The sequence below is a fragment of the Trachemys scripta genome, chromosome 9, assembly GCF_013100865.1.
Source record: "Trachemys scripta elegans isolate TJP31775 chromosome 9, CAS_Tse_1.0, whole genome shotgun sequence".
NCBI classification, from domain to species: domain Eukaryota; kingdom Metazoa; phylum Chordata; order Testudines; family Emydidae; genus Trachemys; species Trachemys scripta.
Genome location: NC_048306.1, coordinates 76,353,826 through 76,363,302, shown reverse-complemented (window position 1 = coordinate 76,363,302; position 9,477 = coordinate 76,353,826). Strand labels below are relative to the sequence as shown.

Genomic DNA, 9,477 nt, shown 5'->3' with positions numbered 1-9,477 from the left:
TCTCCGCCATGACTTCTTGGAATCCGTCTACTCTCTCTGGTGCTGCCTGGTGGACAGGGACACAAAGTGGGCAGGTAAACTGAGTCACACAGCTTGTTCACAGAAATAGTCCCATGTTCTCTCTCTCTCTCTCTCTCTCTCTTTTTCTGCATCTCAGATGTTCATTCAGGTTGCGAAGGAGGTTGGAGGGACCTGCAATCTGGCCCCAATCCAGGTGGGTCCCTGTTTCCCATCACCCCCCATATGAGGATATAATGCTTGTTCCACCCCAAACCAGTCCTGTTATCCCACCTGATTCTTACTATTCCTATTTACTGTCTCTATTGCCAGAGCACCTCAGAGCCCCCGTCCTAGACCCAGACCCCATTGTGCCAGATGCTGGACAAACCCCAAAGAAACAGCCAGTCCATTCTTCTCCCTCCACGCCCACGTCATGCCAAGGGTCTCAGTGTCCGTGGCTGGGTTGGACAAGAGCCTCCAGCTCTGGTCTCCTCTCTGTGCCCCCAGCCCCAGTGTGACCCTTCTCCTGTGCTCTCTGTTGCAGCGCCTGGACCTGTTGGTGCGAGATTGGCAGCCCTCTGGAGCCTACGGCGCGGACGCGGGGCAGGAGTATCTTGGAGAAATCACACAGGTAATGATCAGATACCACGCATGTTCATGGAAACAGCAAACTTTGGGGCGGAGCTGAACGTTTCCACAGCGGGTCTGATTCCCTGCTGACGGCCACAAATGTTGCTTTGACTCCCGCAGGACCTGGAGGTCTCTGCTGAGCAGCCCCAGGTGTTGGAAGCCCTGAGGGCGAGCGGCACCCGGTGCTACCATTTGCCCCACCGTGGCACTCAGTTCACCAGGAGCAGGGCAGGGACGCCAGATGGTAAAAGACCCTCATCTTCTCCCCTCTCTCCCCCTGCTCTGCTCCCCCAGTGCTCACCCCCTCCTGCACTGCCCCCACCTTCTTCCCTGCCCCCATCCCCACCCTCTCTCCTCTGCTGCCCCTCTCTTCCCCTCTTGCACTTCCCCCACCCCAAAATCCCAGTGCCCAGCTCACCCCCCTTGACTTAGAATTGACTCTACTGCCCACTGCACAGGGGTAATTGCTGGGTCACAGCATCTGTTTGGGAGGGGAGAGGGACATGCGGGGGAGTCACTGCTGGGGTCCTGGTCTGCTAGAGGAACGCTGCTGGTGTCCCCCTTTTGGGTCTTCATGGGTCCCCTGGCACCACCCAGTGGAGACTGCTGTCTCCCCACTGCAGCCTCTCCTTGCCCCCTCATGCCTCTCCCCCATTTTCCCCCAGGCAGTGGGGTGGGGGGCGTTAAGCAGCTGTTGCCCAGAGATGGACAAACTGTGGCACAAACTAGCCCACCCAATCGCATTTAACGTGTGTCCTACCCTGGACACCTGGATCCCTCCCGGATGCCTGGGTCCTTTTCCCCTCTGCAGACATGGACGAGGATTTCCGGCAGTACCTGTGTGACTATGTCACCAGTGTGGTGCACTCAGCAGGGACACACGTCCGGACGAACCAAGCCGGGCAGGTGCCGACGGGGGCTCAGCTGGCTGCCAGGATCAAGGTGGGAGAATGGGGGCTGTTAAAGGGGGGGGCTGGATGGGAGACAGCAAAATGGGCCACAAGGCGGGGACAGGGATTCAATACGGGGTGCCATTCTGCAGGGAGCGGGGCAGGGTGCTCAGTAGGGGGCGCTGGGCTGCAGGGAGCGGGAAGGGGCTCAGCGGGGGCAAAGGGGCTGAGCTGTCCCTGATCCCAGTTCCCCCGGGCGTTATTCCCTGCAGGGCGTCTCCCGATATCGAAAGACCCAACGCTACGACTTCTCCTCACCCATGAAGGTACCAGGTCACCCCTCCCTCCGCCTCTCTCTTTCCAGCCTGGATTTGAGGTGGGAGCTGGTTCTATTGACCCCAACCCCGGGTCCTCCTGACATTGGCCAATCACACTAGCCCAGAAGGGGGCACCACAACAGCTCCACCAAATGTCCTGATCGAGGACTCCTAGCAACCAAGAGATAAGGGGACCTGCAGGAAGCCCTGCCAGAGAACCAGCCCCTCCACTGGGGTGGCAGCAACGTGGTCATGCTGTGGGGTTGAGGTGCTGCCGTCTGGCTCTATTGAAATGTGGGGGGTTGGGGATCAGTTCGGAGGTGATAGCGAGGAGTAGGTCCTGTACGAATGTGGGGAAGGTGGTGACTGTGGGGGGGCTCCCAGTTCAGAGATGGGCCCATCCCATCCGCACCCCCAACCCCGTTCCCTCTCCCCACACAGATGGCTGAGGCGTTTGCAGTGATGAGACAGGAGTTAAACAGGAGAGCAGTAGAAGCCACCAGGAGGGAATATGACCAATTTGTGCAGGAGCTGGTGAGTGCAGAGGGGCTGCGGATTGGGAGTGAGGGGCACCAGCATCCCTGGGGGGAGGCAAGGCTGAGGTAGCAGGGGGCTGCGGATCGGGAGTGAGGGGGCTGCGGGTGTGTGAGGAGGCGGCGCACCCTGTGGCTGGGTAACGCTAGTGCTCGTCCCTAATGGCCAATCACGCCCCCACCCCGCAGGACCGTGATCACCAGAGCACGAGCAGCTGCCTGAGGGTGAAGCCCGTGGAGATGCAGCGACGCCTGGAGGGGAAACGCCAGGAGCTGCTGGAGCGCTGCCAGGCGGAGCTGCGGGGCGAGGACCCCCAGAAACAGGCAGCCCTGGAGGAGCTGAAGCAGGAGCTGGACAAGCAGATGGACCAGTTCCTGTCGGCCTACGGGCAGCACTTTAAAGTGAAGAAGGCCGAGTGGTTGGGCCTGTACATTGGGCCATCGCCAGGTGCCACCGCGCGCTGGGCACGGGCTCGCCCCCACTGGCCCGCGCACCTGCCAATCAGCAAACGGCTCCGGCCCATTGGCTGCCTCTTCAGGAGGTGGGACGGGAGAAGAAAGAGATGCTGGGACTTGTAGTTTTATGTACCCAGTGGAGGAGAAGGGGGAGCTATGGCGCTTATGCGGGGGGGTCTAGTGGTTGGTCAAGAGCCCTGGGGTAGCAGGGGGCTCCGGGGGCTATTTAAAGTGCCTGGGCTCCAGCTCCCTCTGCTGCCTCGGTCCTCTAAATAGCCACGAGAGGCCTGCATCTTCCCCAGGGCTCCAGCAGCTATTTAAAGGGCCAAGGTGGTAGAAGCAGGGGGGCCCCTGCCCTACCTGCAGCCAGCCCCTGCTGCACCCCCTGCCCTGCCTCCAGCCCCGCACCCTCTGCCCTGCCCGCACCAACCCCTGTCTGCCTCCCGCCCCGCACCCCCTGCCCCCACCAGCCCGTCTCCAGCCAGCCCCTGCCTGCAGCCAGCCCCGCACCCCTGCCTGCAGCCAGCCCCTGCTGCACCCCCTGCCCTGCCTCCAGCCCTGCACCCCCTGCCCCAGCCAGCCCCTGCCTGCAGCCAGCCCCGCACTCCCTGCCTGCAGCCAGCCCCTGCTGCACCCCCTGCCCGCACCAGCCCTCCACCCCCTGTCTGCAGCCAGCCCCTGCTGCACCCCCTGCCCTGCCCGCAGCCAGCCCTACACCCTTGCCCTGCCTCCAGGCAGACCCTACCTCCAGTCAGCCCCTGCCCTGCCTCCAGCTAGCAATGTATGTAATATACAATTTTTATTTTATTTATATAGTTATGGAAAGTAAATAATACATGGAAGAAATAAAAGGGCGTTTTTTACGTGTTTTTTTTTTTTTTTAGTCATCCCTGTCGGGGCCCCGCCTAAAATGTTCAAATTGGGCCCCGCACTTCCTAAAGCCAGCCCTGGCCACAGGCCCTGCCCCCCACTCCACCCCTTCGCACCCTCTCCTCTGAGCCTCCTGTGCCCTCGCTCCTCCCCCTCCTCCAGTGGTGAGCTGGAACCAGTTTGCACCAGTTCGCGAGAACTGGTTGTTAAATTTAGAAGCCGGTGTAGAACCGGTTTCTAAAGGGTTGGGCGGGTGAGCAAACTCCAGTCCGCGGGCCACATCCGGCCCGTGGGACCGTCCTGCCCGGCCCGCCTGAGCTCCCAGCTGGGGAGGCTCCCCCGGCCCCTTCCCCCGCTCTCCCCCCCCTTGCAGAGTCCCAGCGTGCTGCATTGCTGGCGCCAGCGCTCTGGGCAGCTCTGCAGCTCCTGCCGCTTTGAGCGGCATGGTAAGGGGGTGGGGCTGCGAGCTCCAGCGGCCGCACGGCATCCTTACACAGCAGCATGGTAAGGGGGCCGGGCCAGGGCTGGGAGGAGGGGTTGGATAAGGGGCAGGGAGTGGTTGGAGGGGGCAGAGGCTCGGGGGGGAAGGGGCAGTCAGGGGACGGGGAACAGGGAGGGTTGGGTAGGTGTGGGGTTTCCGAGGGTCTATTGGGGTGGTGGTGGATGGGGTCGGGACAGTCAGGGGACAGGGAGCGGGGCGAGTTGGGTAGGGGGTGGGCAGTTAGGGTGGGGGGTCTTGGGAGGGGGTGGTCGGGGACAAGGAGCGGGGGGAGTTGATGGGTTGCGGGTTCTGAGGGAGTCAGTCGGGGGCAGGACGTGGGTTGGGGTCGGATGAGGGGGGGAAACGTGGGGCTTGTAGTCATCGTGCGGTTCCCTACTGGGTCTTCGGCGGCACTTCGGCAGCGGGGTGGGGGTCTTCACTCGCTCCGGGTGAAGTATCTGCCGCCGAAATGCCGCCGAAAACCTGGAGCGAGTGAAGACCCCCCCCCCGCCGCCGAAGTGCCATCGAGGACCCTGTAGGGAACCGGTTCTTAGGATTTTGGGAGCTCATCACTGCCCTCCTCCCCACAGCCTCCTGCATGCCACGAAACAGCAGCACTTTAACATTGCCAGTGTAGACTAGCCTTTAGCTAACAGCCAGTTGGCTTTAGAATTTAACATGCTAAAGTCACAGTAAGCATCCTGGCTTGGTAATGACAAGCTATGGTTGTTGCTATACCCCTAAGGCATCTCATTATCGTAGCTTAAAAATGCATCTTGCCCTGTCTTTTGCTTACTTATATAGCTATGGAATTCCCTTTAATTTTTAACATTAAGTTATTGCTGTGTGACCTATATGCTAGTTCTTTAGTATCTGTCACACCCTTGCTTCTTTGAATAAATGCATTACACATTCATGCACATATAATTATAAGACAAAGCTACTGGCCCTACCTGCTGAAGCACCAGTATCTGTGATACCTTGGCTTCTTCTGCTTAATAAACTTAGTTTCTCTTCCTGGCTTAGTCTCTCCATTCTTACCATTCAATGGAAATGTAACTTTCTGACTTGGGGCTCAGTCATGGTTGAGCTGAAGTCACTGAGAGTTTCTTCTCGATACTGACGTCAGGGGGAGTAGGATTGGGCCCATACCTTGCCTATATATTAATAATGCAAAGTACATTGCTGATGTAACACTATGTGCTGCCAATGCAAATATGTCATGTCTTCACTAATCAAAACTAGTGATGTGGTGGATAGAGAAAGCATTGTGGATTACCAAATGCGAGTTAATGAATTCTGCAAGTGTGTAAGCCAGGACAAATTTAACCCTTTGGGAGTACTAGATACAACAGATATTGCTCAAAAAGCTCTGAACTCAACCAAAGATGGCTTAAAGTAACCAAAAGGGACAACAAGCTAAGTGCTTCCCTGTTGACAGACTACCATTTCAATAGAGATGCAATGCTTTGAATGTGTTGCATAGGATGTAAGACAAGGCAGAACTGGATCAAAGTTCTCCCAGATGCACAATCATTCTCAGAGTGGATTTTATACATCTGGCCCATGTAAATCACTGAAATAATTCAAACGATATAACCAGTAGAGTTAAATAGTTTAATCCACTTGAAGATGCCAATTTAACTTTGACCAAGACAAACTTGCCTCGCTAGAATGTCCTTTGTTTTGTAGTTTCCAGGCTACATGCTACAACTCTTTCAGGAGCTGACAAAATCTGGCAAGAAAAGATTCTATGAAGGTTGTGTTGCAGAAGCTATTATAGAAACTGTTCAGAAAAATGGAGGAATAATGGATTTAGAAGATCATGTCACTGATGAAGTCAAACTGATTTTCACAAATTCAAGGTATTCTGGACAGTTCAGTATTCTGAACTCGGTAGAGATCATGAGTTTGGTTTACCAAGTTAGGCATGAAGAAGTGTACTTATGTATTTGCATGCCTAATTTATATCTGCGAATATGCACCATGCACTAATAACTCAAGTATTGTCCTTGTGAATGCATATGCCATTTGTGTGCATAAGGCCACCTAGGTGCCTAACTGGCTATATAGGCATACAAATATTCTAGCTATATGTTCACATCAGCTATTTATGGGTAATGTGTGTTTGCAATTGTGCAGTTCTAACATAGAAAACATAGCCCTGTTTTGTTTGTTTCTTAGCAATTAGCTAATGAATTAATTACAAATTAAAGATGGACTCAAGCTGTAAAATTTTGATTCAGATCTGGATTTTGAACACTGAGGTTTGAAGTGTTTTGACCCATGAGTTTGATTCAAGTTTGTAAATGTGAATATGATGAGCTAATGAATGGCTAAAAAGCAAATCAATTTTTTTTAGTTAAGAGTGGAAACTATTTCTTTTAATTGTAATTATTTTTAATAGAATGTAGATTGGACAGTCTGTTCAGCATGGGGAAAAAGCTCCAGGCCTTTCAAGCTTCTACATCCATCTGAGGAATTCAGCAAGAAATCACTGAGCTGCAGTATTTATCAGGGAAGGGGGAAGCGAGGGGTAGCTGAGTAGATCTGCTGTCCAGTGCAACTTTCTATGTGACTTACAGGAGCTAAGAAGTTTATTTTAATATTCACAGCTGAGGTAGCCAGCAGCTGCACTTTGCCACTCAGCAGGGATCCGTCTGAAAACATTCATACTAAAAAGAAAGCAAACTAGTGTTCTGCCTGCCAGTGAATCTCTCTCATTCAGGTTGTGAATTCTAGGCCCTATTTGTACACCTCCTGAAGTCTTTACTTTGGGAAAACTCCCGTTGACTTCTCACTGAGTAAGTACTTAGGAGCTGAGTCCCCTGATAATGCCAAAAATATGCTGAATTTTGAGGTATTAGTTCAGCAAGGGACTTACAAGCCTGTGCCTAAACTTAAGCACCAGAACTATTGTAATCATTAGAACTACTCTCATGCTTACAATTAGGCAAGTTGTTAAGTACCTTGCTGAATTGGACCCTGAGGCCAGAAAGGGGAGCATTAGGAGAAAATTCAGCCTTGTGATTTCCTGGGCCTTTTATCCCTCCCCCCACTCAGAGCTTTTTCCACAAGAAGCTACCATATATTGCTCATTGTTTTTATATTCTCCTACCTCCCCATCCCTCATACTTCAGAGTAGGATTTTCCTGTCATGCAGCCTAGACTGGAATCGAACTGAGGTTTCCTTGCCAATCATCTTTGGAATTCTTTCCTTTGTCCCACAACTTCTCCTCTGTATGGTGGCCAGATTGGCAAAATAAAAACCCTTCCTTTCCCCTATGCCCACTGCTGACCTGAAGATTCTCCATAGCTTTACACAATGGGATCACAATCAGACTCTCTCCTTCTTTGCTTTTCCAGCAGGGGTTGGATTTGGGAATGTGTAACTGTGGGGTGGTTGGAAAGGGACTTTTTGAGCGTCTGCAGAAAGAGATGGACTAAGACGGAGTATTGACCAGAGTGGAGTTTCAGAAACATTTTAAGCCCATATCCAGGTACCCTCTCTCCTCCTTACTACCTCAACAGTTTTCTTGATGCTCTTTCTCACAACCTCCTTCCATCTGACTCCCTCTCCTCCCTTGTCACACAAGCGGATTTCTCTTTCTCCCCAGCCTGAAAGGAGACAAAAAAACATCCTGTTCTTTGCAGCTGCAGGGAGTTCAGCCATGTCCTGGGAGGACACTAATAAGGCAATGTAGAAAACTGTCATCTGAACTTTGTTCAGTGACTTACATGAAACTCATATGCCGTGAAACTCATAGATTTTTATGGCCAGAGTGATCACCTAGTCTGACATCCTGCATAACACACAGAATTTCATGATGGGACTCCTGCATCTCGCCCATCAAGTTGTGATTGAACTGGAGCATATTTTCTAGAAAGACATCCAGTCTTGGTTTAAATTCTCCATCATTTGGAGTCTTACCACAGCCCTTGGGATCTGTTCCAATGGCTAATTATCTTCCCTGTTAAAAATGGGCATCTTATTTCCTTTTTGCACTTTGCTGACTTAAATTCCAGCCACCTGGGTGGCCTGAGCAAAGTTCCTAATGGATGGGATTGCTCTCCTTGAAAACCACTATCACAACTCATACAGCACTGGCCCTCATGTTGGCAGTATCAGCAGAGATGCCAACTACTGAATGGGCACAGAAACTAACTTACTTTCCCACCTCTAAAGATGGTCCTTTCAGAGTTGTAATGCAGTGTGGGGATGCTATGACTGCATGTGCTTTTACCAGCTCTGTGAGTACAGGTCTCCAGAGCTGTCAGTGCAGAGCCTTCCCAAAGCACGATGTTCATTGAAAATGCAAAAGACAAATATTTTTTTAATGGTAGGGATTGGTGGTTTCTTAGGCTTGATCTTGCATTCTTTGCATATCCCAGACTCCCATTAAGTGCCACAGGAGCTGTTGGTGCATAAAAAAATACAGGATTGGGCCCTAAGTGTTTTCAAATGCAGTATTTTCTGGCTGTGTGTGATGTCACATGGATTTGGAAATTATATTTTGGATATTTTAATATTCCCACTAATCCAGTAACATAGGATTGCTGAGCAGCATTTTTTGAGTGCATTGTTTTTATTCTCACCATATGAACAGTTGATTCTTGCATTATTCATGGAGTACATACATAGGCAAACGCTGTGCTTGCACATCCAACTAACAACTAAGGTATGTCAAAAGACAGTCAGTGCTTCCTGACCTGCTAATAAAATCATTAGTCATAGATACACACCCACTATATACTGAGTAATATTGCTAAATAGAGATACAAGGGAACATACCCAGAGCAATTTACGCATGCTATTTTGAAATAACTTGGCAAGTCTAGATCCAAACCTATAGTCCAGGGATCGCCAACCCTTGGCCGGTGCCCGTTAGGGAAATCCGCTGGCGGGCCGGGCTGGTTTGTTTACCTGCGGCATCCACAGGTTCGGCTGATCGCAGCTCCCACTGGCCGCAGTTTGCCGTTCCAGGCCAATGGGGGCTGCGGGAAGCGGCATCCCTCGGCCCACGCTGCTTCCCGCAGCCCCCATTGGCTTGGAACGGCGAACTGCGGCCAGTGGGAGCTGTGATCGGCTGAATCTGCGGACGCAGCAGTTAAACAAACTGTCCCGGCCCGCCATCAGATTTCCCTGACAACCGCGTTCCAAAGGTCGCTAATCCCTGCGTATAGTCCTTACTCAGGGAATATTCCAATTGACGTAAGTGAGGATGTTGTCAAAGAACACAGGGCAGGCTCATTTGTTATTAATTTAAAAATAAGCTCACAGGGTTATAGGGTATAATTTA

The 9,477-nt window shown here is 52.1% G+C and overlaps 1 protein-coding gene across 3 annotated transcripts; it reads left to right on the top strand.

The window, feature by feature from the left end:
• The first annotated feature begins 150 nt into the window (after positions 1-150).
• On the top strand, positions 151-2,963 carry LOC117882933. 3 transcript variants are annotated; one of them, XM_034781826.1, is made up of 4 exons: positions 151-214; positions 545-631; positions 2,279-2,371; positions 2,560-2,963. In XM_034781826.1, exons 1-4 carry the CDS (start codon positions 158-160, stop codon positions 2,947-2,949), a joined length of 627 nt encoding a protein of 208 aa, XP_034637717.1. In that variant the 5' UTR covers positions 151-157; the 3' UTR covers positions 2,950-2,963. The 3 variants fall into 3 exon arrangements, with proteins under 3 accessions (XP_034637717.1, XP_034637716.1, XP_034637718.1); XM_034781825.1 differs by lacking the exons at positions 151-214; positions 545-631 and adding exons at positions 1,170-1,572; positions 1,793-1,846; XM_034781827.1 differs by lacking the exons at positions 151-214; positions 545-631 and adding an exon at positions 1,170-1,572.
• Positions 2,964-9,477: the final 6,514 nt, after the last annotated feature.

Bases quoted from the DNA above. Each gene is read 5' to 3' on its own strand.
- LOC117882933 (XM_034781825.1), top strand. From the start codon at position 1,444: ATGGACGAGGATTTCCGGCAGTACCTGTGTGACTATGTCACCAGTGTG. The intron at 1,847-2,278 runs GTACCAGGTCAC...CTCCCCACACAG, and splicing joins ACTTCTCCTCACCCATGAAG to ATGGCTGAGGCGTTTGCAGT. The intron at 2,372-2,559 runs GTGAGTGCAGAG...CCCACCCCGCAG, and splicing joins ACCAATTTGTGCAGGAGCTG to GACCGTGATCACCAGAGCAC.